General features: G+C 48.6%; 1 protein-coding gene and 1 pseudogene across 1 annotated transcript in view; one reads left to right on the top strand and one right to left on the bottom strand.

Moving 5' to 3' along the window:
• Positions 1-6,603: 6,603 nt before the first annotated feature.
• On the bottom strand, positions 6,604-8,378 carry LOC123076366 (anthocyanidin 3-O-glucosyltransferase-like; annotated as a pseudogene).
• A 17,028-nt stretch (positions 8,379-25,406) lies between these two features.
• The window catches only part of LOC123085624 (myb-related protein P-like), a 5,553-nt gene continuing 3,527 nt past the window's right edge, over positions 25,407-27,432 (top strand). Inside the window, exons 1-2 of the mRNA XM_044507289.1 lie at positions 25,407-25,597; positions 25,785-25,914. Coding sequence (XP_044363224.1) covers positions 25,465-25,597; positions 25,785-25,914 — 263 coding nt within the window. The 5' untranslated portion in view covers positions 25,407-25,464. The remainder of the gene's footprint in view (positions 25,598-25,784; positions 25,915-27,432) is intronic.

The raw sequence follows: 27,432 nt of genomic DNA, 5'->3' as shown, positions 1-27,432 counted from the left end.
GATATGATGAGTCAACCATATGACGAATCGGGCTATAAGCTTGCTAATGAGGATATGGATGATATGCCCGGGCAGGGTCATAGCAAGGATTGCAAAAAGTCTCTCTTCATGAAATCCTCACAGGACACGCCTGAAGATGCTGCCTCAACACAGGATCAACTAGCCAGGTGCGAGGGTCGTACAGTACTTAGCCCGGGAACACTGGGGCAGGGGTTAAGGAAGGGTCTGGAAGGTGTGCCCAAGAAAAGGAGAGGAAGAGATCGGGGAAGATAACTGCCTCCAAACAAGCCAGAGCACATAGCAGCCAGACGATGCATTCTGAAGAGCATGTACCCGTGAAAGGTGCATTCATGTTTCATCTCACGGGTGAGCCGATGCTACCGCCGAAACCGCTGGAGGCACTATCAGGGGATCTCAGGAGACTGCACGACCATGTGTTGCCGACTGAGAAAAGCCTACTAGCCTCAAAGGATCCAGGATATCCAACATACGCGGCTCGTGTGCCTGAGGCGAAGTGCTATGTCGAGACACGGCCCGCGAAGGTGTTCTTCCTGCGGTTTGACCATATCTTTGAGATGTTTCTAACAAGGCGGCTCGATTTTACAATCGTCTGCCTTTTTGCGCTACATATGAGCTCCGTCATGAAGAGTGAAGAAGTCTCGCAAATCTGTGTGGCGGATCCGTACTACATGCACGAGTCTTTCTTGAGTCTCGGCGACTTTGAGCGTTAAACTACTAGGGAGTACCTCCAAAACTTCATGGTACAGAATAAGGACCGGGAAATTGTCCCCGTGCCTTATCATCCAAAGTAAGTCAGTTCCGGACAACCCTTTCGTACATTTCAATCATTCCTTATCTCTCATATGGGGAATAATTTGAGGTGTCTTTTCCCTGCAGCAACGGGCGCGCCATACTTATCGTTCTTTACTCGCAAGTCACCCACGCCGTGTATTTTGACCCTTCCAGAGACTATGAGAAAAAAGACTACACCCACATAATGAATATTCTAGATGATGCTCTCAAAGGCTTCAGCTTTAGAGGTGAACACGTGCAGATCAGGAAACAAAGGAACAAGAAGATGGGTTTCGCGCATAAAACTAACTTCTCCTGCATCCATGTCCCAAAACCAAGCAAGAAGGATGGATTCTACATCGTCCATCTCATGATTCAGTTCAACATGGATCACCAAAAGCTTTGCATGAGAAGCAGAAATGATGATCATATCCACAAGTGGCTAGAATCTCATGGAGAAGCGGATTATAAACATAGAGATGACTTCTTTCGCATCCAAACTGACATTGCGACGATCATCATGAAAGAAGTCGTCGATGAGAAGGGGATGTTCCACCAAGGCCCTATATCGCGAGCTGACGTCCGAACTCGCATAGGCATGCAACGTCTAGACCTCACGCCGTTCAAGAAGCTAGGGTTCATCCTCGATGATATGGAAGGATGGAACTTCTAGTGATTTATGATGCCGATGACGATGATATGTGTCGGTTGAACTTGTATAATTTTTGTAGCGATGAAACTTTGTGATGTCCATGGTCCCTGCCGAACTTGTGTAACGCTACTTTGTTAGTTTGCGTACGATGACCTGCGTACCTCTAGTTAATTAATTTGCGTACTGTATGTTGCATCTAGTTGCTAACCCTTCTTTTTCGGTGTTGATCTAGTATATTTTGTTGCATATATATGATTGTACATCCTCTTCATGAACATGCATCTCTAACAGGTACCTAGTTTCTTGATGGCGAGATGGAATTGCTATGTCGTGTACAAAGGGAAGGTTCCGGGGGTGTACAACGAGTGGCATGAGTGTCAGGCGCAAGTGAATGGGTTCACGGGCGCCAGCCATAAAGGCTTCAAAAGCAGACAAGAAGGAGAAGCTAGTTACTTGAGGTTCACGCTAGCGCGAGAGAGGACTCGTAACCGCCACCTCATGTACTGCATAGTTCCGCTCTCACTCATAGTGATAGCTCTTGTTGCTATACCTTTGTTTAGATGGATGGCGTTGTTGTAGCTGCAAGTATTCAAGACTTGCATGTATCGCTATTTTCGAGATGATGACAAGATACCACTTTGTGTTGGATGATGATTATGATGAGACTATTTGTATGTATATGCTATGATTACATTTGTGGTCTCGCAGGCATTTGTATGTGTATCATGATAACATTTGTATGTGCTAAAGATTTCTACTTTCATCAATGCCATTTATAATGCTTCATTATCAGTTTGATTAACCTCTATTTCTCGTAAAGTGCTTGTGGAAGGAAGAAGGGAATAATTTCTCTGGATATTACGTGTGCGAGTTCATCTACAACGCGACTTTGAAAAATAAGCGGGACTACTCTAAAAGACAATATGAAGTGCGTAAGCAATAATATTCACAATTTCATTTTATTACACCATCATTTCTGTTGAGTTTCATTCATATATGTATTAACCCCCTTCTTCAAATTAGACGTGGCAGATGCGGAATGAACTCCTAGAACAAGATCGCATGAAAGCAATTCAAGAGGAATTGGCGGGATTCTTTCTTGACCACGTCATCAATAAAGCTGGAGAATACCATGTGGAAGTTCATTTCAATTGCTAGGGGATTGTAAGAGATCTTACATATTGTATATGTATGTAGCCAGTAGCGTCGGATAGATAATACGGAAACTTGTTGTTCGGCCAATCTCTGGGAGAAGGAGAGGTCGATCGATCACTTCTCTCGGTATGCATGACGAACTTCTGTACTTAATGGTTCCCTTCATTTTCTTACTAGCTAGCGTGTCGAGGGCCTCTCTATGTACAGTACGTAGCGTCGACCAAGCACAGGCATAAGAGAGGACACTTCTCTCTATTAATTAGATAGCTAACACAATATATGAAACACCTAAATTAACCCCGCAAAACCCCCAACCCCCCCCCCCTTAAAAAAACAAAAACCCCAGCCACTGAAATGCTAACGTGTGGATGCCTTTTGGTCCCGGTTGGTGCCACCAACCGGGACCAAAGGCCCTCCTGCCTGGGCTCGGCGCACCGGCCAGGTGGAGGCTCATCTGTCCCGGTTTGTGTTAGAACCGGGACTAAAGGGGGTCCCGAACTGTGCGTCTAGGTGGATGGTAACAGGAGACAAGGGACACGATGTTTTACCCAGGTTCGGGCCCTCTTGATGGAGGTAAAACCCTACATCCCGCTTGATTAATATTGATGATGTGTGTTACAAGAGTGGATCTACCACGAGATCAAGGAGGCTAAACCCTAGAAGCTAGCCTATGGTATGATTGTTGTTTGTCCTACGGACTAAAGCCATCCGGTTTATATAGACACCGGAGAGGGCTAGGGTTACACAGAGTCGGTTACAATGGTAGGAGATCTACATATCCGTATCGCCAAGCTTGCCTTCCACGCCAAGGAAAGTCCCATCCGGACACGGGACGAAGTCTTCAATCTTGTATCTTCATAGTCTTGGAGTCCGGCCGATGATGATAGTTCAGCTATCCGGACACCCCCTAGTCCAGGACTCCCTCAGTAGCCCCCGAACCAGGCTGCAATGACGACGAGTCCGGCGCGTATGTTGTCTTCGGCGTTTGCAAGGCGGGTTCTTCTTTACGCTCCATGTGTTTGCTGGATAGTGTCCGATTGCTTCATAAATGATGCGCTCCTTGGCTTCTACGTTCAATAATGGCCTTCTTCCACGTGTCGTATGAATGCGAAAAGCCAGGGTATTCTTACGTTTTCCCCCCTAGCTACGCGGATAAGCTTCCTATAAGAGAGGCGAGGATCCAGATCCAAATCACACCATCCTCCTTCCGCGAGTACTCATCGAGGCGCATCTGACAAAAAATCCATTCCAACATGGACAGTCGACGCGGCTCCTCTTCTCGCGCTCCTAGTCCTAAGCCAGGAGATTGGAGGAGATGCTCAGTCCCGCATAGAGAGTTGGTGGCGCTTCAAACAGAGGGATACCTTCCCCCGTCTTTTATGGTTCCGGTTCGAGCCGGACTGGCCACCTACAAGGGCGGGAAGCAGGCGGAGAGCGTCCCCAATCCCTCCCAAGGAGAGCGGGTATGCTTTGTCTCCTACTTGATAAGGGGACTCGTATTTCCTATACATCCGTTTCTCCGGGGCTCCTGGAGTTCTATGGACTCCAACTTCACCACCTCACACCTGCCTCTATTTTGCACATCGCGGGCTTTGTAGCTCTTTGCGAGCTGTTCCTGGACATCGAGCCCCATTTTGCGCTGTGGAAGAGGCTGTTTTGCCTCGTACCCCGTTCCCACAAGGGGTCAATATATCAAGTGGGCGGAGCCGAAATATGGCGCATCACCGGGACCGGATATCTATCCGGAACTCCGAAGAAGGCATCCGAAGACTGGCCTTCGGAGTGGTTCTATATGGAAGACGCCCCGCTGCCGGATCCAGCTCGGATCGGCCTCCCGGAGTTTAGCACTGCTCCTTTGAAGAAACGCCTGAGTTGGCGCCCGCGGAGCCCTCAACGGGAAGATGATAGGAGCGTCCACTATCTGATGGGTCGGATACGGCTACTAGCCCATTCCGGATTAACCATGATTGGAGTCATGGCCACATGTATTATGCGAGGGGTGCAGCCGCTCCAATATAGGGGCCACCCCATGTGGGATTTTAACGGGGAGAACGACGCCACCCGTCATGGCCGCACTGGACCGAGATCGGCCGCCGATCTGGTGAAGATCCTGTCCGGCTTGTACAAGGGGGAGGAGGAGGACTTCCTCCGCACGAGTCCATTGAATGGATTCTCCATGAATATCCCTTGAAGCTGGGTAAGCGGACGTTTAAATATCTGATCCGCGCTTTCAAAGATAAGTGTCTTACCTTATTGTTTCGACGCAGGAACTGCGCCGGGATGTGGAGGGCATAAAAAGCCCAACTCCACAACCCGAGGATCCGAGAAGATCCCTTGATCCGGCCTCCGAAGAGGATCCGGACATTAAGGTGGATTTGATTGACGGGGTGTTCCACCAGCTCAGCATGGATAATGCTTTAGTCGCCATTACGGCTGACTACCCTGGTTTGTGTCCGGCTTCCCAGGTGAGTACAACCGAAGTCCTGACGCCGTTACTTTTTTAATGCTTAATTCTGACCACCGTGCACCAATGGTGCTCGGCAGGAGGTGCCTTTATGGCAGGAAGCCGAGCCCGCGGCGACTGACCAAACAAGGTCAGTGCGGCCTAGCAGGCGGAAGAGGAGTGCGGCGCGAATCGAAACATCGCCGCAAAGGTATGGTGCAGCCTTGTCCTTTAAGGGAAAGGCTCCTCGGAGGCATATTAATGCTCATGATTCTTTCAGGAGAAAGAGCGATCGCTGGACTGAGTCTGGAGAGGATGTCCACCAAGCCTCCGCCAGCCAGGCTCCAACGCCTGGTTCGGAGGGGGAGGCGAGCGCAAGACGCGAGCCGGATGCTCCTCCAACGGAGGATGCCGACAGGTTGTCCGCCACCAGGTCTAATGTGGAGAGCGCCATGAATCATAGGCGCCGTCGGACAATCCTTCGTGACGCGTGTTTCTCCCCTGAGGCGTTAAATGCCTGTGTGGCTACTTGTGCTTCGGCGTATTAACAAAGTGCGAATTTCATCGTGCTGCCCACAAAAATAACAAATCTTGCTACCAGTCGACTCCCTTTTCAATAGATTGTTCTTTGAGGCAAGCCATTAACACTAAGTAATTTTTTCCGAGAGTATGTGACACTGGTACGGTCAACCCATTAATCCAGCATAGAGTTAAAATATTTAGGCCTCCTTTGGTTTGTAGAAATCTTATAAGAATATCATAGGATATGATTTTCAAAGAAAAAATTCCTATGGAGCCTTTTGATTTGTAGGGATGAATTCCTTTTCCTATGTAGGATAAGGTTCAATCCTTCACATTTCAAAGAAAAAAAAACATTAGTCTAGACTTTATGAAAAAAAAATCCTATTCTATGCATCAAATGATATCTCTTTCTTTATAGGAATTGAGTTGCTTGTCATCTCATTTTTCATGAACTTCCTATTCCTACAATATTCGTATCCTATTAACCAATATCCTTATCATGTGAACTAAAGGAGGCCTTATGGAGAAAGTTGACGCCGGAGTAAAATTTTACTCCCTTGTGACGGATTGGGGGGCTAGGTGCCAGCTAGAGGAGTAAAACATAACTTTTACTCCTCTAACCGGTTATAACTTATAAGGGATCGGTTAGAAATGCCCTAACAACCCAAAATATAGAATTTTATTACAACCAATGAAAGGTATCAGATCTTCATGAGAATATATACTGGATCTATTCCTAGCAAGCAAGCTGAAAACTGAAGATCTCCTGGTCAGCCACCAGACACTTATCACTCCAGGTCTCCAGTTTTCGATTAGTCTTGTTAGCACCATCAGTGTCCGTGTTTCTTCTTGTTCGAGCTGCAGAATTGCCCAAGAACTAGTCCAAAAGCATGGCAAATGAATCATAGGAAAAGGATCATTTATCTTCCTATCCTTGAAACATAACATCAGAGACTAAATGCTTATATTCCTTGAGTAGGAAACTTTGGCATAAGCCAGAAAAACAGTGATACGGTCAGCTGAGAGCTAGCTAATTCAGTCAGCCACGGTGCTTGCTTGCTAGGCTGCTAGCACCAAGCAGCTGATCATGTGTCGTCGGGGCGCATCTTGTCACTTCTGCTGCTTCGTCGACATGATCACCGCGGCTGTGCTCTATTGATGATGGACAGACTATCTTGAGAAGCTTATCAAGGTTCTTCCTGCTGCCGGGCGCGAACGCGGTGGCCGCCATGTCCCGCATCTCCTGCATCCGGGTGACTTTGTCACCGGCTAGCAGCGACAACACGGCCGCCGACATGGTCCCACTCGTCATGGGTTGCTCAAAGACGGTGCCGAACCCCCAGACGTGCTCCACCATCCGCGCGTTCATCCTCTGGTCGCTGAAGAAGGGACGGCACACCATGGGCATGCCGCCGGCCACGCCCTCCAGTACCGACGCCCACCCGGCGTGCGTCACGAAGCCGCCCACAGACGCGTGTTGCAGCACGGCCGACTGCCGCGCTCGAGGTCTGGGAACCCCGCCGGGAGCAACGGCCATCGGCCAATACTCCTTGGGCAGCGATCAGAGGAACGGCGCGCCGGACGCGTCCAGCCCGGCCGTGAGCTCGCGCAGCTCCTCCTGCCCTTCTACCACGGCGGTGACGACCGTGCCGAAGCTGGCGTACGCGACGGCACCGGCGGGGTGGCCGTCAAAAATATATATTAGAGCACATGCACCCAGGCCCTCTCTATCTAGCCATCCATTTTCTGCTTTAAGATTCATGCAAATACGTTTTTTTTTTGTTTCTCCCACATAGAATATATCTTGAAGTTCAAACTCATGCAGCGTGGTACAGCTTTCTGAGTAGAATCTAGGATAAATCGTACAGATTTTTTTGTCAAACATAAATGTACAAAATACGTTTTGTTTGATTAAAAAAAATCATATTTTTAGTATTTATGTCGGACAAAAAATTCTGAAATATTTATCCTAGATTCTAGTTAGAAAGCTTTGCCATCCTGCATAGGTTTGAATTTCAAGATATGTTCTATGTGGGAGAAGCAAAAAAGAGAAAATTTCATATAGAAACTTAGTTGTGTCGCACGGATCTTAAAGCAGGGCCTGGGTGCAAGTGCTCTAAAAATCCACGTCCGGGTGGCCGTCGAGCCAGGCGAGGCATCTGTGCGGGTCGGCCGCGGTGGCGGTGGCCTTGTCGCCGTCGCCGGGGACTGGGAGAAGGTGGAAGGGGCCAATCGGGAGGACCTCCGGGAGCTCCGCGGCGAGAACGGCGTTGACGTCGTTGGGGAGGAGGCCTGGGAAGGTGTTCAAGGCCACGGCGGTGGCGGCACGGGGAACGTGGAGCTTCTCGGCCACGCGACGGAAGAGGGCGACAATCGGCAGGTGCATCTCGCCGAAGACGCAGCCGTCGGGGAGGTCCCGGACACGGTAGCTTCCGAGGCCCGGGTGCGAGGTCAGCAGCTCGTCCGCCCGGCTCACCGCTGCATTCATTTCACAGGCATTCGTCTCAGGTAAGAAGCTTTCGTCCATGGCATGAATGCATTCATAGATGATCAATGGTGTTCGTGCGTACCTTTGTCGCCGATGTCGTGGCGCAGCGCGTCACCTTGGAGGTGCGCAAGGAGCGCGCTGGGACCGCCGGTGCAGACCGGGACCCATGGCGCCCCCGTCGCAGCGGCAGCCTCGGCGGCCATCCAGACGAACGCGTCCCCGACGACGCAGGTGACCCTGGCGCCGCCGGCGGCAACGCGAGCCGACTCCAGTGCCACCCTCCCGCAGCCAGCCTCAGCAGCCACAATAACTGATTTAAGGATCATTTATTATGCAGGATCTTACGGAGAAGAATACCCACCTGTCCCAGGAGCTTCGAGAGTGCAAGGCCCAACTTGAGGCCGCACTGACCTCCGCAGGAGGAGACACAGGGACCCCCTCCGGTAACACGTATTTCAAAAATGTTTTATGGTGTGCGGCGTGCGTATAAATCTGACAATAATATTGCAGATGTTGCCGGACTTGATCCGAACAAGCAACAGCTACTGCGCCAGTTGAAGGCCGGCGAGAGGGTGCTTATGAAGGTGCAGCAGGAGAGGAACAAACTCTAAGATGCCCACACCCAGCTTGGAGAAGAGCTAAAAGGTGTTCGGGCCCAGCTGTCTGGCTCCTTGAAGGAGAATCAGCGGCTTCATCGCGGCATCTATAGTAAGTGCTTGAGCAAACTCTTTTGAAAAGAAGAGTTCGGCGAGGAGGTCGGTTGACAGAAATATGTCTGTAGGTGTGCTCACAGGTCGCCCTATGGAGGAAATGCCCGGTTCAACGGGTGACCAACTTCCTGAGCTGGTGCAACTGCTTGAACGTGTTCAGCAGGCGATGAGTGGCATCGTTCAGGCCTTATGGCCTTCCGTCTCCCTACCTGAGGGCCTTGGAGGGCTTGCTGAGAAGCTTCAGGGAGTACGGCGACGTCTCCGTTTGTGGAAGATATCGGCCTGCCGTCAAGGCGCCAGGGAGGCCTGGGCCATGGTGAGGACGCGGTACCCGAAGGCTGACCCAAGCCACATGGCCGAGGTCGAACCTGTGGGGCCTGATGGGAAGGAGATCCCTGTGAGCTTGATGTACGGCCAAGTAGAGCTGGCCGCGAAATATTCCCAACAAGACTGTAAATTAGATAGCCTGTTAGATGGGATTGAAGAGGAGTACAATCAGTTAGTTTGACGATGTAATTTTAAAATGACATGTAAAATGCCTTCTAGCCGGATTGTAGATCGTTTGCCTTTGCGGACCTTTTCGCTTCAACCTCGGGACCCAACAGTCCGGAGTGTGTCCGAATACCCTGACGGTTATAATAGAACCGGGGCATGCATGGAGACAAGGCGTAGGGGTCATAATTTCTTTATCAGACAAGTGCCCAACTAGCTATGTTATATTACATGGTTAGTAAGAAACATCTTCCAGGGAGAATAGTTCCGCTAAGGGTTCCTTTCCCTGGGAGGCATGCCCTAAAGTGCATGTCCGGACTGCGAAAATAGCAGAAAGAGCATCTGGGGGCAGATAAATAAGTAAGTAATAAATCATCTTTCAGGTCACCAACCGAATATTCCCTTAAGAACGCTAGCCTTCAGCTTCACCCAGTCTGAGGTACACATCCGGCTGACCCGGCAGTAACAATCGCAGAGGTGCTCCCTTTACCTCCTAGCCGAACAATCGGGAACGTAGGGGTAAGCACAGGAGCCAGGCAACCCGGCTTGGCCAAAACTTAAGTCATATCGATGCATATAATGGTGATCAAAAGGTACATGCGGAAGTGTGACACATGTGGTGGGCATGAAGCCCATATAAATAAGCTTCTGTTAAAGAAGCCCCCAGATATACTAAGTGCTAGGAGCACATCATGTGTGTGCGAACAGTGCACAAATTAGCCTATCAAAGATATTGAAAAAAAAGTGGGAAGAAGGACGGGGACAAGAGACACTGAAAATGTAAAAAGGTGGATGGAGGAGTGAGACGAACTCTGAATCCGGCGTTAGGCATAGAATCTTCGGAGATAGGCTGCGTTCCATGGGTTCGGCTCGAGTCGGTTGTCAGATGCGTTACATAGACGGTATGCTCCGCCGGTCAGGACTTGGTCGATGATGAAGGGACCTTCCCACTTGGGCTTAAGTTTGTCCTTTTTCTTATCCGGCAGGCGTAGAGCAAGTTCGCCAACATTGTAGGTTTTGGCTCGTACTTCTCTGCTTTGATATCTTCGAGCCTGCTGCTGATAAAATGCGGAACGAGCTTTTGCCACGTCCCGCTCCTCCTCTAAGGCGTCCAAACTGTCCTGCCGATCCAACTCGGCTTCTCTTTCTTCGTACATGCGCACGCGAGGTGAGTCATGAATTATATCGCAGGGCAGAACTGCCTCTACGCCGTACACCATAAAAAAGGTGTGAATCCGGTAGTGCGGTTTGGCGTGGTCCGCAGCCCCCAGAGTACGGAGTCGAGCTCCTCTACCCAGTGTGTGTTAGATTCCTTTAGGGACCGCACTAGTCTGGGTTTAATGCCTCTCATGATTAGACCATTTGCTCGCTCGACTTGACCGTTAGTTTGGGGGTGATAGACTGAAGCGTAGTCAAGCTTGATGCCCATGTTTTTGCACCAGAGTTTAACCTCGTCGGCCGTGAAATTCGTGTCGTTATCAGTGATGATGTTGTGGGGGACGCCAAAACGGTGTACTACCCCGGATATGAAGTCTATCACCGGTCCGGATTCTGCCGTTTTAACCGGCTTGGCCTCTATCCATTTGGTGAATTTGTCCACCATGACCAGTAAGTATTTGTGCTTGTGGGTTCCCCCTTTAAGGGGTCCAACCATGTCATGCCCCAGACCGTGAACGGCCAGGTGATGGGTATAGTTTTGAGGGCGGTGGGTGGCATGTGGCTCTGATTAGCAAAGAGCTGGCAACTGACGCATCGTTGGACTAAGTCCTGAGCATTTGCCCGGGCTGTTGGCCAATAAAATCCTGTACGGAAGGCCTTTCCTACAAGGGCCCGGGCTGCAGCGTGGTGCCCGCCGAGTCCGGCGTGAATTTTAGCCAGGAGATTTCGCCCTTCCTCTTCGGAAATACACCTTTGAAGGACTCCGGTTGTGCTTTTCTTATAAAGTTCTCCCTCATGGACCTTGTAGGCTTTAGATCGCCGAACTATGCAACGGGCCTTATTTTGGTCTTCGGGAAGTTCCTGCCTGATTAATTAGGCTAGGAATGGTTCCATCCACGGGGCAATTATTGCCATTATTTCGTGGGCTGAAGGTGTTATTTCATTGGCGGAGCCGCCGATTGTGTCAGAATGGTCTGAGTTAGGTGATGCGGCTGGTTCGGATTGTTATTTCCGGACTCCTCTTCCCATAATACGGATGGCTTAAAGAGCCGTTCCAGGAAGATGTTTGGAGGGACGGCGCCGCATTTTGCGCCGATGCGTGCCAACACGTCTGCTGCCTGGTTGTTATCCCAGGCTACATGGTGGAATTCAAGTCCTTCGAACCGAGCTGACATTTTTAGGACGGCGTTGCGGTAGGCTGCCATTTTCGGATTTTTGGCGTCAAAGTCTCCATTTACTTGGGATATTGCGAGGTTTGAATCCCCGCGCACCTCTAGGCGTTGAATGCCCATGGAGATTACCATCCGGAGGCCATGCAGAAGGGCCTCCTATTCGGCTGCGTTGTTGGAGTCCGTGTACATTATTTGAAGCATGTATTGGACTGTGTCTCCGGTTGGGGACGTCAAGACGATGCCAGCCCCCAAGCCAGCCAACATTTTGGAGCCGTCGAAATGCATGATCCAATTGGAGTATGCGCCGTACTCTTTAGGGAGTTCGGCTTCTGTCCATTCGGCAATGAAGTCAGCCAGAACTTGTGACTTGATAGCTCGCCGTGGTTTGTAGGTTATATCAAATGGTAAGAGCTCAATGGCTCATTTTGCAATCCTGCCCGTCGCGTCGCGATTGTTTATAATATCGTCGAGAGGTACTTCGGAGGCCACTGTTATGGAACACTCTTGAAAGTAGTGTCGCAGCTTCCGGGATGCCATGAACACCGCGTACGCTATCTTTTGATAGTGTGGATACCGGGATTTGCATGGAGTTAGGACAGTGGATACATAGTACACTGGTTTTTGAAGAGGGAATTTGTGCCCTTCTGTTTCTCGTTCGACGACAAGTACCGCGTTGACAACTTGATGTGTTGCTGCGATATATAATAACATTGGTTCGCCCAGGTTGGGCGCGGCCAGGACCGGATTTGTTGCCAATACGGCTTTAACTTCTTCGAGTCCGGCTGTGGCAGCATCCGTCCATTCGAAATGTTCGGTGCGCCGGAGGAGGCGATAGAGGGGCAGTGCCTTTTCTCCCAAACGGGAGATGAAGCGGCTTAGAGCGGCCACGCATCCGGTTAGCTTTTGTATTTGCTTGAGGTCTTTTGGGATATCCAATTGTGACAGAGCTCGGATCTTGGCTGGGTTTGCTTCAATTCCTCTACCGGATACAATGAAGCCCAAGTGCTTTCCGGCTAGTACGCCGAAAACACATTTTTCCGGGTTGAGCTTAATGTCATATGCTCGGAGGTTGTCGAATGTCACCCTCAAGTCGTCTACTAGAGTTTCGACATGTTTGGTCTTGACGACCACATCGTCTACGTATGCCTCGACTGTTTTGCCTATCTGGGTGGCCAGACATGTCTGAATCATGCGCTGATATGTTGCGCCGGCATTTTTGAGTCCGAAGGGCATTGTGTTGAAGAAGAATGGTCTGTATTGAGTAATAAATGCCGTTGCAGCCTGGTCTTTTTCTGCCATCTTGATTTGATGGTATCCGGAGTATGCGTCGAGGAAGCACAACGAATTGTGCCCTGTGGTAGCATCGATGATTTGGTCGATGCGAAGGAGAGGGAAGGGGTCCTTTGGACAGGCCTTGTTAAGGTCTTTGAAATCGACACAAAGGCGCCAGGATTTGTCCTTTTTTGGTACCATTACCAGGTTGGCTAGCCAGTCCGGATGTTTGATATCTCCGATGAATCCGGCTTCTAAGAGTTTGGCTAGCTCCTCTCCCATTGCATGTCTTTTGGGTTCGGAAAATCGCCGAAGAGCCTGTTTGACTGGCTTGAATCCTTTTAGGATATTTAGGCTGTGCTCTGCCAGCCTGCGTGGGATTCCTGGCATGTCTAAAGGGTGCCAGGACAAAAAGGTCCCAATTTTCCCGAAGGAATTCTCGTAGTGCGGCTTCTACATCGGGATTTAATTGTGCCCCAATGGAGGCCGTCTTTGTGGGGTCCGTTGGATGGACCTGGAATTTGACTATTTCGTCTGCTGGTTTAAAAGAGGTGGACTTGGACCTCTTATCGAGTATCACATCGTCCCTGTCCACCGTGGTGCGCAGCGCAGTTAGTTCCTCTGCCGCTAAGGCTTCGGATAATGCCTCTAGGGCCAGTGCGGCTGTCTTATTTTCAGCGCGGAGTGCTGTATCTGGATCACTGGCGAGAGTGATTATTCCATTGGGTCTGGGCATTTTGAGCTTCATGTACCCGTAATGGGGTATAGCTTGGAAGATTGTGAATGCCTCTGCCCTAACAAGGCTGATATCCGCTGCCGAATGAGGCCACTTGGAATGTGACCTCTTCGGACCTGTAATTGTCCGGCGAGCCGAACACTACATCTAGCGTGATTTTTCCTGTGCAGCGTACTTCTCGACTAGGGATTATTCCCCTAAAGGTTGTGCTGCTTCGCTCAATGCGGCTCCAATCAATTTCCATTTTTTGAAGGGTTTCTTCGTAGATGAGGTTTAATCCGTTGCCGCCATCCATGAGTACCTTGGTCAGACGAAAGTCGTCTACTATCGGACTGAGGACCAATGCGGCTGGTGCTCTAGCTGTTCGGAATTTAGGTTCGTCGCTGGCATTGAAGGTGATAGCCGTGTCGCTCCATGGATTTGTTGTTGCTACTTGGTAGACTTCGGCGAGGCTGCGGATTGTTCGTTTCCGCATGTTATTTGATGCGAAAGTCTCAAAGACTGTTAATACCGTACTGGTACTGCTGGGCTGGTTGCCCGGGGCTAAAAAGCCTTCGCCACTTTTGGCCACCTGCCGTAGTATCCAACATGCTCGAAGGCTATGTGTTGGAGTGGCTCCCTCCGCACTGTGGATCTTGCAGGGTCCGTTGAGCCATCCCTCCAGTACGGTTCCGTACCCTTTAGGGGGTTTTTGCTTGTTGGTTTTTAACCCAGGTGCTTGAGTATGACGCACTCTTTTATTTCGGACTGGGGTTGTATTCAGGGCCGGATTGTCCCAGAACCTAGTTTCGATTTTCGGGGCACTCTTCATCGCACAGTATTTTTGTACAATGGTCGCTAGGTCGGCGAAGCGTGTAACTTCGCGACGACTGATGGCGTTTATGATTCCCTTGTCCGTGCAATTGTTGCAGAAAATTGAAATCGCGCTTTCTTCACGGCAGTCCTTTATCCTGTTCATAACCAGGAGGAATCTGGCCCAGTAATGATGTACTGTTTCATCGGGCTCTTGCCGTATTTGAGATAGATCGCTTATGTTTGGGTGGGTGGGTGGAATTAAGTTCGGAACCCCGCCCAATCTGAGGCTCAAAGTCCAAGAAGCTTCCAGATTTGGAAGCTTGGTTTGTTGGATGCTTTCCAACGAATCTGGTCTGATGCCTGACTTTAGGTTCAGTATTTGATTGGCATCCGTCCCTCCGTGGGAATTCGGCATGGAGGGATCGGGAATCCGGACATAGTTGGTTTTCAACATAGAAGAAGAGTCGCCACATTGTTCGTCCACCACAACGATGTGGTGGGTAGCCTGGGGAGAGTTAATTTCTCTCAGATCGGTTTTAAGCCCAATCTGATCGTAGTCCGTAGCGACTCCCAGGGCGGCGATGCGATCCAAGAGCTCGTTTACGGAGGAGAGCTCAATCAGATCTAACTGCTCGACGAATTCCAAGCTGACGTGAAGATCGCTTTTGATGACCTGAGAGATCACCGTCGGAGCGGTGGCCGAACAGGCGGTCATAAGAAAACCACATAGCCGGATAGTTTGGCCGGCGGCCAAAGCTCCCTTGACGACGGCGCCGTCTTTAAAGACGGGAAAAGGCATCCTTCCTGATTGCGACGGCACAGAGGGACTCTCAATGAAAGCACCAATGTCGGTGTCAAAAACCAGCGGATCTCGGGTAGGGGGTCCCGAACTGTGCGTCTAGGCGGATGATAACAGGAGACAAGGGACACGATGTTTTACCCAGGTTCGGGCCCTCTTGATGGAGGTAAAACCCTACGTCCTGCTTGATTAATATTGATGATGTGTGTTACAAGAGTGGATCTACCACGAGATCAAGGAGGCTAAACCCTAGAAGCTAGCCTATGGTATGATTGTTGTTCGTCCTACGGACTAAAGCCATCCGGTTTATATAGACACCGGAGAGGGCTAGGGTTACACAGAGTCGGTTACAATGGTAGGAGATCTACATATCCGTATCACCAAGCTTGCCTTCCACGCCAAGGAAAGTCCCATCCGATACGGGACGAAGTCTTCAATCTTGTATCTTCATAGTCTTGGAGTCTGGCCGATGATGATAGTTCGGCTATCCGGACACCCCCTAGTTCAGGACTCCCTCAACGACCCTTTAGTCCCGGTTCAAGAACCAGGACAAAAGGCCCTCACCAACCGGGATAAATGTCATGTTTTCTACTAGTGTCTAGCCTCCTCCCAAAGCTGATAGTGTTTCTTATGTCTAAAAAGATCGTCAAAAAAATTGATGGCAATTGAACTTTGTTTGATATTTATTTCCTGAAAACAAAAAACAAGCAAAAGACAGTAACTGACACTTCGCATTAAGTTAATAAGTTAGTCCCAAAAATGATATATACTTACATATAGAACATCAAAGATTGATATTATAATAGTTTGGAGGAATCAAAAATTATATATACGTTGGAGACATATCAAGGCAGCATTGGCATGGCACGCAAGGACTACCCTGTTAGACTGTATTTTGTATAGAGTTTCTGTGTATATCTGTATATTGTATTTTATGTACAATATGTACCGTTATATATAAAAAGAGGCACACCCGCGTTAGGGTGTTGAGTAGTTTCCCAACCTCATTATTTTGACATGGTATTAGATTAGGTTTTTTCGTTCGCTTCCACATCGTTCTTATACCGATTGCGTCGCTCCCATCATCGATCCCGGCATCGATCCCATTCTCGATGGCGTCCGCCGACCCGTCCGCCGCTGCCTCCACCGTCCCAGCCGTCGGCGCCCCGGCATTGCCGTTTCTGCTCTCCTCGCCCCTGCTTCCTCTGGGTTCCTCCAAAGCGTCCGTCGACGCATCCGACGTTGCCCCGCCAGCCTACTCCGGCCATTCCGCCGCCGCCCCGCCGCCGGCGCCCCACGGCGCGGCGCCTCCGCCGTATGGGACTCAGTTGGAGGGTTCAACCTACCCCAACTAGCCCGTCGCCACCCCGCCATCAGCGCCCTCCAGCGCGGCCCCGCCGCCGTACGGGACTCTGCCGCTGGGTTCGCCCACTCGGCCAACATACGGGGCGTACGTGAGTCCGCCCTCTCCATCGATATACGGGGCGCTCGCTCCCACAACCGGATCTCCATCCACTCGTCCTACGTACGGGGCATCTGGGTCTTCATCCGCTCCACCACCATACGGGGATCCGCCCGCGTACGGGTCGCCCGTGTACTAGCAGGGATCGTCAGCGGACCAGCACTTGCCCATGGGCCAGCACCCAGACGGCGCCGCCACGACCAGTCTGTTGCCGACCTCATCTACGCAGCCGCCGCCCTACGGCCCCAGTGCACCTTCAGGCTTTTATGCGCCGCCGCCGTCGTCTTCGGATCATGGAGCATCTACTCCACCGTTCTACTTTGTGCATCTCATTCCGGTGAAACTGACGACGGACAACTAACTGTATGACTTGAAATTCATACAATTGTTTTCTGGAGATTCATACAATTTTTTTCTTTGCAGTTTTCATTTTTGTTCTCATATAGTATATGACTAGACTGGGACTTGGTTAAGTCTCCGTCGGCGGGCTGAGACCTAAGGCACACCCATTTTTTTTCTAAAACTAGATCGATAGTGTTAACAGACCATGTATGCGTAGACTTAGATGGGTGAAAAGTAGCTACCGTTTTTTAGAATACGGTGCAATCGAAATCGCTCACATGCACAAGCATATACTCATACCTATGAATGCACGTACGCAAGCACAACATATCCCTATGAGCACTTTCGAGAGACTGAGTCAGCATTGCATCTTGAGATTGATGAAGTCACCATAGGTGCCTTGTAGTCGACGTGAACAGCTCCCACTGAACGAACATCACCGAAAATGCTGAAATAAATCCAGAAAAATGCGACCACGAATGACAAGTCTAAAACTTGAATCGCAGTGGACTGGGGATACCACTGTCCTCCTAACCTTCTGTGGATACATTCAGCGGCGGAGCCAATGTAGAAGGGTTGGGTTCAAATGATCCCACGACTTTTGCCTGCTACGTCTGTGTGGTATGTATTTGCGTGTTGTGAACCCAGTAAAAATTCTTGGCTGACCCCATCAAATATGTGAAACGTTTGGGGCCGGGGCACTGGCGGAACATTGGGCCGGTCGCTCCCTCTTCCTCGCGTCTCCCTCGCCGCGTCTCCCCGCATCTCCCGCATATCTCACGCAGCTCCCCCACATCTCGAGCAGCTCGCCGTGGACGCGCGCCGCCCTCTTCTTCTGCCCCCTCCTCCCCATCCCCTGCCCCTCCCCCCGTCCCCTGGTCGCAGCACCACGCCTCCCCTCCCCGCTCGAAGCTCGCCATGGCTCTGCGCGGTGACCATCCCATCTCGCCCGCGACCAAGGGGGGTGACCGCAGGAGATACTGCAACCGGGGCGATGGGGTGCTACCACGGCGACGCTGATGCAACCCCGCGGAGGCCGGGGTGTGTGACGGTGATGTCCGAGGTGACCGCGGGCTGCAACCACGGCTTTTCCATTGCCGGTAGCCGGTTGAAGCTTTTCCTATATACGGTTGAAGCTTTCTCTGTCAACGTTTGCAACTTTTTCTCTGGTCGCAGGTCTGGTTGAAGTTTTTTTTCTTAACGGATGAAGCTTTATTATACACGATTGAAGCTTTTCCAAACCACAGTCGAAGCTTTACTGAAAACGATGGAAACTTTTTTCCTTTTTTTATGTTTGCTACAACCACGTCATTGTTTTGCTGCAATCGGCAACCACAGAAGCTACATCCGATTAACATTTTTGCTACAATGACGACGCAGGCTGCAGTGGTAAGCTTTTTTGCTGGAAGCGATAAACTTTTTTGCTACAACCAGTGTCGTTTTTTGTTGGAACCAGCAAGAGCCCCGGGGTGGGCACACGACGAGGTACAGCGCGAGCACAACGGCATGTGCTGCCGCCGGCGGCCGGCGCAACCGGAGATGCGGCCATCTTCCCCGGAGCTGCAAGCCTGCAACCACGAGTGCAACCATGGGCGTACGCTGCTGCATCCGCGGAGGTGAGAAACGCATGAAGGCAGCATAGGTGAGGGCGGCAACCAGCGGCGAGGGCGGCGACCGGCGGTGAGGAGGCGAGGCGAGGCGGTTGGCGCGTGCGGAGGCATCGCTGCGTGCAAAGACGGGCCTCTCCTTTTTCCGTGCGCGAGGTTGAAGATGGAAGAGGTTGGGGACGAAGGGATCTGACGGCTCGAGGGGCCAGATCTGACGGCTGGGGTTTGACCGGCCGAACGATTGGGCCGGTCCGCCGGCGCAGATCGCTGCCCATCAAATATACATCACGTGGATGGGTAAACAAAGGGCACAACAAGCAAAAGCCCACGAGCAAAGCAAATGAGTCACGTACTCACGTTTTGTTGCCTGAAAAAAACACGTTTTGTTCTCTGTATACGCACGCAGCCGCACACGGCACACCTTCTGTTCGTTTCTCCAATTTCCATCTCTCGCCTGTTCGTGTTGCTCCGCCTCGACGGCTCGGCGCCTTGGCTGCCGTACGCCAGCGCCCACTGCCCAGCGGCAAGCGGACCGCTGCAGATAGAGGTAATTTGATACATTGCCATATCTTTTCTCTCTTGTATGTTCTATCTAGCCGAACACTCCCTCCGTCCCATAACTTAGGACCTTTTTTTACACTAATTTAGCTTAGAACGATATTGATTTTTTCCCCTAGATTGATCTAGGCTATGGAGCAGTATTTTTCGAGGAGAACTCAGTCACCAGATCCAGATAATGATACAGGTTCACCACCATCGAACATGTCATCATCCAGGGCTCGAACTATAGTTTCAGTGCAACCGGCAACGTAAAAAAGCTCATCAGATTCGGCTGGCATGTGCTACTTTTATCTTATCAGTTCACTATACCGATGAAGATGCAAATCATTGCTTGCTCGTCAGCTATTTACGGAGGACACATAAGGCTCGCCATACTGGGGAATATCATACACTTATATCATATGCATGATACTCCCTCCGTCCGGAAATACTTGTCATCAAAATGAATAAAAGGCGGTGTATCTAGACTTATTTTAGTTCTGGATACATCCCTTTTTATTCATTTTAATGACAAGTATTTTCGGACGGAGGGAGTACTAGTGTATGATACTCAATTCATAATGCATAGTATCATAGATTAGTATCATATGTGGTCTTATTTATTGTCATGCAAGACACATAGTAACATAACATTTATTATGATACGATATCTATCTATTTACTATAACCCTTCTTTCTTCTTTAATTGTCTGCCACATAAGCATGTTTGTGAGTTTCAAATACATGATGCTCTACTAGTTATGTTACTTTCACTATGGCCAGCATAAGAAAAGTGATGCGGCTTACCTGCTCATGCAGGGTGGCTTCGCGTGTACTACATGACAAGCATCGGCTGATGGCAACTCTGATTTCCGCCGACCCGCTGACACAACTGCACAAAGATTAGGCACAAACATCAAACACATTTGTTATACTTATTATCACGGACGGATGCTCGGATCCGTGCACCCACGTACATAGCCCAATGAGCATCGCCTGATGACACTTCAGATTTCTGCCGGGAGGTGACACAAACTGCACAAAGATTGGGCACGGACACAAAACAGATTTGTTAATTTGATCCGTGCACCCGCGTAAAGTATCGCACGATGACAGATCAGATTTCTGCCGGTCGCTGACACAAACTGCATAAAGATTAGGCGCGAACACCAAACAGATTTATTTATTTATTTTGTATAGGGAATAGATTTGTTAAGTTAGGGAGAAGCTAACACATTTTTCTATATAATGGCATAGGTGGGTGATTTTTCCTAACATGCCACACCTTTACCATCTTTTTTTTGAACTTTCCTTTACCATCAATTGGTCTAGCCTATTTTTATTTTTTCTGGTTAACCATTTAAGTTTTATAATATTTAATAAATAAATATATATGATCGTACTGATGCAGAGCTGTCAGACAACCACCTTTTCTTATAAAGAAAATGATGATCCTTATTGGTAGTGACAGTCATGTAGTTAGTTACCAGTTTTCGAAAGTTCATATGCGAATTGTAAAAAAACAGCGCTTTTCTTCTTAAAAGTTCGGCCAACAATCACTTTGGTGCCAAAATATATATATATATACTACTCCATCCGTCCCAAAATATGTGTCTCAACTAAATATGTGTCTTAACTTTGTACTAACTTTAGTGTTGAGACACTTATTTTGGGAAGGAGGGATTATATCGCTGCATATATAGCAAGCTGAGTCAAATGATGGGATCAATGAACCTAGATAATTAGTTCTTACTGCTTAGATTAACAGATAAAAATTGTCTAAGCAAGCTTAATCATGCGCATCAACAAGAAGTACTTAACGGTACTATATCTAGTCTTAGCACATTAGTCGATTGGTGGGTGAGTTAGAGGAAGTGAACAGGAGGGCGGGTAAGATAAGATGATTGAAAGAGGGAAGAAAGAGGGGGTGAGGTGTCTTCTTTACATTGGGCATCCCCGATGGCGTATGCCAAACCGGATACACAAAACTTCCGTGGACATGTCTGGATGCGTCCATGGGTAACTTGGGGGGAGCCCGTCATCCAACCATAGTCATCAAATCCGGACTGTGGTAGTGGGCAGGCGGACCTACAGGGAAAACACATGGACTATGGTTTACAGTTTAATCATCACCGACTTCGGGCATGTTTAGTAGCATTCCAGCACTAGCTCCGCTGCCACAACCTCTAACACATCCCCACGCCGTCCTGAGCTCGTCATCCCTTCACTCTGAAGGTCCATATCAACAAAGATGCAATAACTTATTTTGTATACTCGCTGCCAGTGTATATCAGCGGGTGATGAAATATCCATATCAACAAAGATGCAATAACTTATTTTGTATACTCGCACTAGCCAGTACTAAGCCCACACAATGTTCGTTCCTTCTTTGCCGGGTCTCTCTCTTATTCCACGTCATAGCCACACACACCTCAATCCACTACACAACCTGTGTTCTTATTTACTAGGTCTATTATTGCCAGATTATACCAACACCTCACCCTCTATTTTATTTATTTTCGAAGAGGCTTGTTCATTATCTATTTTGGGACATATATGAATTGGTGGTATCCTGTGTAATATGCATGAATGGATGAAAAGACAAAGAAACACACCTTTAATAAGGCAACTTTTATGGTAGAACAAAGCTGACCCAATGGCCCAATTAAAAAATCGTAGACGTGGCCAAAATAATATGGATGAACGAATGAAAAAATTGGAGAAAATACACCTCAATTCATTAGTGGGGGTATCGATCCGGACATGCGGATCGTCTGTTGACGTTTAGGGTACCCTGGTGGATGGCAAAAAGTGTATGAACCACCTGCTCCGGATCATTACAGCTGTTTTGATGCACCGCGTTGGAAATGCCTTTATCGCGGCGACCAGACAAGTGTTTTGTTCTGGGCAATATTACTCTAATCAACAGGGTGACTACGTTAACTCAATAGGACAATAAGCTAATTTAGCACTTTAATCACAGGATTCCCAGATTACACTTTTGAGGAACATTATCTATTTAACGTTTCAATTTTAATTTCCATTTAAGGGGTAAAGAGAATGCACAAGTACAAGGTCATGTATGTTGAGATCTGAGATAATAGATTCAGAAAAGACAGTGATTGGAAGATGTAGAAGTGCATGCTCTAGCCAATGCAATCAAAAGACCGATCTGATGGAAGAAACTAGGCAGCACATTATACGTCAACACTCTTCCTCACGTGTGGCTCCCTTAGGCCTAAACATGGACCGAAAGTGGGCTGCAGTATAATTGCAGACCTCTTGGCTCCGATACCATGTTGAAGTGCATGCTCTAGCCAATGCAACCAAAAGACTGATCTGATGGAAGAGACTAGGCAGCACATTATACGTCAACAGAAGAGAAGTGTGTCAAGTCAACTTCTGCAACTCGATTGGTTAAAACTCCATTTCTTCCAATACCTCAAAATATGGATATGTTTAATGTGGACGCAGAAAAGTGCATTTAAGAAAAATAGTTCAAGTGAATTTGAGATGCACCTGTTTCAGGCCTTTCGAAGCAAATACCAGGATATGTTCAACGCAAATGCAGAAACTGCCCATATATTTCGTGGAGCAAACAGGGAGATGAAACTGCAGGAGAGAACTACATTATTAAGAATATGTACAGCGAATGAAAGATGTTAGCAAATATTCAGAACAGACATGACGTTTAGTTGGTTTGAAAAAAAAAACATTGTTATCCAGATTGATTTTAAGCTTCTTTCAGTATGCTCCTTGGAAACTACACTGTTTGCAGCAGGTATCATTCAATTGCCCAGGTAATAAAAATGAATATGCTTAATCTGCTGAAAGATATTAACCTTGCTACTAGCTGCAAAGTAATCACATAACAAGAAAACACGACACCAGTTTAATTGTGGTCAGTTCAATATAATTTTGTTTCTCCCATTTTGGAACTTTTGTTAACCTATAATCATGTTTCTTTGCCCCATAGTTTCCAGTCAAAACAATAGTAACTGACGATATGTTTCCTCCTGTCATTTCCAGTTAAAGTGAAAATTTATAGAAATGTTCGCCTTGATTGTGATAATACCATTAATTAAGTACTTCTTCCGTAAAGAAATATAAGACCGTTTAGATCATTAAAGTAGTGATCTAAACAATCTTATATTTCTTTACAGAGGGAGTAGTATATACTTCTATCCTACAGACAAATGCTTACATGATTGATCACGCACCGGGATCAATGCACCTACCCAGCTAATTAACTGTTACTGCTAAGATAAACAAATGTATGTACGCAGAGCTTGCAGGTGTCGCATCAAGCGACAAGTATCTGCCTTGCAAATGCCAAATGACTCGGGTGGGTGGGTGAGATATTGTCCTGGCAACTAGACAAGAGTCTTGTTCTGAGCATTGTTATTCTAATCAAGAGGGCGAGTGGATGAGTCAAATAATTGTAAAGCTCCATACCCGAGAGAGCTACGTACAAATTAGACTAATGCTCATTGAGAACTTAAACCACTCGGCGTGCCGGCCGCCTCGTGCTCGTAAACTCCAAGCTCTCGGCCATGCCCATCCATCACGTGATGGCCTTAGACCGCCCCCGTGGTTCTTCAAGTGCATCGACAAGCTCCGGCGATGTTTTTTCTCGAAAGGGGTGGAGGACGCCAAGGGTGGCTCCTGTTTGGTCTCGGAGTGCACACCCAAACCCCTTGCGGTCTCGGAGTGCTGAACTTGTCTCTGCTAAACCAAGCACTGCGTATTGGGTGGCGATGGTTTGAGAAGACTGCCCTGGACAAGCCTTGGACGGGCCTTCAGTTGCCGATCCAACCGATGAGTGAGCAGCTGGTCAGGGCAGCTATGTGATGCCAGCTCGGAGGCGGCAAGAACATGAGCTTCTTGAAAGACCCTTGGATCGACGGACGCTGCCTAGCACAGCTCGCTCCCCACCTTATTACATTTGTCTGGTTCATTGGTCTCGATCAGAATAGCCATGTGTTCGACCACAAGTCCGCCCCTCCCATGACAGTTCTCGCTAGCATCAAGGTTGAGCTTGCCCTTTGGCATAAGGCTATAGTAGATGGTGGGCACGTCTTTCAAGTACACTAATTGTGCCTTTGCTGACCGTGCAACTTGTGCGCAGGCAGCTTTGGTTACAAAAGACATGCAATGATCGTTGCATGTTCTTGAAAAAAGAGAGCTTAAACCACAGGATTCCCCAGACGCAAACTTTCTGGAATATTATCAATTTTCAAAGAGATCTGAAGGACTGGAATATCATCAAAGATTAGCCATGGATAGGGGTGCGTGGAAGTTATCTAACCATGTGCCAGAAGCATGAGTTGGTTTCGAGATATTATGGGTTTCAACCAAAGTTTTAAATAGCGCGCTAAGCATCTTAGCGCCGGACCTCTCTCAAATGCTATAGCGTGCTATAGTGGAGCTATATCGCGCTATTTAAAATGTTTGTTCATTTGTTTAGACCAAAGTCTCTTAGCGCAAGACCTTTTGTAAATGCCATAGCGTGCTATAGCAGAGCTATATCGGGCTATTTGAAACAGTGGTTTCAACTCTAACCTTCCACCACTGATTTGGGATTAAAAGGATTTGTTGTTGTTGTTGTTGTTGTTGTATCATATTTTTTTAAAATTGAATTTCCATTTGTAGAGAAAGGAGAATGCATAAGTACTAGCCAATAGGTCACATATCCAGTTAAGTTGAGCTTTGAAATAATAGATTCAGGAAATAGAGTGATTGGAAGAGAAGTGTATCAAGTCCTTCATTAGAAGTTCTGGAACTCGATTGGTGAAAACTTCGGTTGTTCCAGTAAATAGAAATATATTGGTCTCATTCATCATAGAATAAATATAAGTTTGAGAAGTTGCCGGCGCGCGGCAGTTTTCTAGTATAATAATTTCAAAATGTATGAACCTCATAAGAAAGCGGCGGACAGGTGCATTGCTTGCGAGGCAACGTTGGGAACAGCGGTGAGCCTTTGCGCCACGGCGCCTCCACAGCCCTCCTTGCCCGTCATCTCGCGGTGCTATGTTATATATGGCGCCTTGTCTTGCTCAAGAAAAAAAAGATATTCAGAGACAGCGCTATCGGAACCAACATATATATGTGTATATATAGTCAGATGCATGTTACTTGACTCACCAACTAATTAACCTGGGCTTGGATCAATCTATATAATAAGTCTATATAAGATTCGCCCCCTTGACCTAACACACCAACGCCTTTTATACATGGACGACCACGCGAGATTAGCTAACTTGTGCAATATTTGCTTGGGGGTAGCTAGGTAGGCACATATACAAGGAGCACACATGTGACGAGAGGATGGGGAGGGCGCCGTGCTGCGAGAAGGTGGGGTTGAAGCAAGGAAGGTGGACGGCGGAGGAGGATGACTTACTCACGAAATACATTGCTCAGCACGGCGAGGGCTCATGGAGGTCTCTGCCCAAGAATGCAGGTAAATATGACATGAGCTTGCTGTAACTACTTTAGCGGGTTTTCACAGCAACTACTAGCTAGTTAATTAGTTGAAATTTAATGATCAAAGAGATTAATTAACTAGGTACGCATTCGTGAAGAACATGTACTACATATGTTAACATATTCCTGCTTACATTGGTATGCAACTATGTATACTACTCCAGGGCTGCTGAGGTGTGGCAAGAGCTGCAGGCTACAGTGGCTCAACTACCTGAGCGACGGCGTGAAGAGGGGCAACTTCTCTAAAGAGGAGGATAATCTCATTGTCAAGCTCCATGCCACCCTTGGCAGCAGGTACGGATCCGTGGATACCATTACCAGTACAACTTCCTGTGTGCCTTCGCTAGAAGATATGTTATCAAACTATTATCTGTTGCAACGGTTCTATTTTCAGACAAGAGATATTTGCATTCATATTTTATTCTTATATTATTTGCATTCATGTGGAGGCTGGTGTGAGAAACTCTAGCGGTTCGTACAGATGGAAGGGTAGACCAGGAAAGAAAAGAGGCAAAGGCGGCCCTGGTTTCTCTTTCACACTCGGACTTCGTTTAAAATTCGGTTGGACGAAGGGTTAGTAGGGGGAACCTGGAGGCGAGGAAGTGAATGTACCATGTTCCTTTTCTATACCTAATAATGAAGGACGGTGGCTTCTTAAAAAAAAGTCCGTCGCGGTGCATTCTCTGAAAATTTTGTCTGTCATCTATATTTGCACTGCCAAGTTCGAGTAAAAGCAGTTGTGTCTTATACACTTACAGATGTCTCGTCTTCATATAGCTATGCGACTTGGTACTAATAAGGGCGATGCTAGGCGCTGGCGCACCAGCCGGACGCTTTGGCCGGTCCAACCCTAGCCGTCAGATCGGCCCGTCCCGATCCGTTGGATCTTTATCCAAATCAGATCGTCCTCTTCCTCTCGTGAGCGCGGACGGGAAAAGAAACCCCGTCTCGCCGGCCGCACGCGTTTCCCCCTCGTTGTCGCCCCCCTCGCCTGCCCTCCCCGTCTCTGATCGCCGCCCTCGCCGCTCGTCTTCGCCGGCCGCCCTGGTCGCCGGTCCCAGCCCTCGGCGGCTGTTCTCGTCACTGGCTTTGCCCATGCAATAGCCCACCCATGCAGTTGTAGCCTCCGTGGCAAACCATTGTAGCTCCGATGGCAACGACCGAAGCTCACTGGCGTGCTCACCGGTGTGCTCGCCGGCGCTCATCCCCCGCTTGCGGCAAAAAAAATCAAGCGCACAGGGAGATGCCCAGTGCTGCAACCTACGACGAAAAAAGCTACAACTAGCGATAGGAAAAGCTTCAACCGGCTACGGAAAAAGCTTCAACCAGTATACCACTGGAGCTATGGATGACCAAGAAAAGTTACAACCGGTGACAGAAAAAGCTTTATCTAGCAATGAAAAAAGCTTCATCCGACTATAAAAAAAGTTTCAACCGTGGAAATAAAGCCATGGACGAAAAACGAAAAAGTTGCAACTGGCAGTTATAAAAGTTACAACCGCATTGAAAAAAGCTTCAAACTTCTTATCTCAGCTGCGACCCCGCGGTGACGATGATGCCGTTTTGCTGCAACCGTAGTAGATTTTTGCTACCACCGGTGATTGAATTTGCTACAACCGGTTCCAGCAAAAAAACGCCGTGGGGTGTAGTCTGCCATGGCTGGTTGCAGCTCCGGCGTGGCCGGGTCCGGCGAGGTAGGCAGAGCTCCGATGCATGCGAGGTAGGCGTCGCCGTGGTAGCACCCCGTAGCCCCGGTTGCAGCACCTCCCGTTGTCAACGCCCCCTCGGTCGACGGCGAGATGGGATGGTCAC

The sequence above is a fragment of the Triticum aestivum genome, chromosome 1B, assembly GCF_018294505.1.
Source record: "Triticum aestivum cultivar Chinese Spring chromosome 1B, IWGSC CS RefSeq v2.1, whole genome shotgun sequence".
In the NCBI taxonomy this organism is placed as follows: domain Eukaryota; kingdom Viridiplantae; phylum Streptophyta; class Magnoliopsida; order Poales; family Poaceae; genus Triticum; species Triticum aestivum.
Note: the sequence above shows the minus strand (reverse complement) of the source record. Positions and strands in the feature narration are given on the sequence as shown.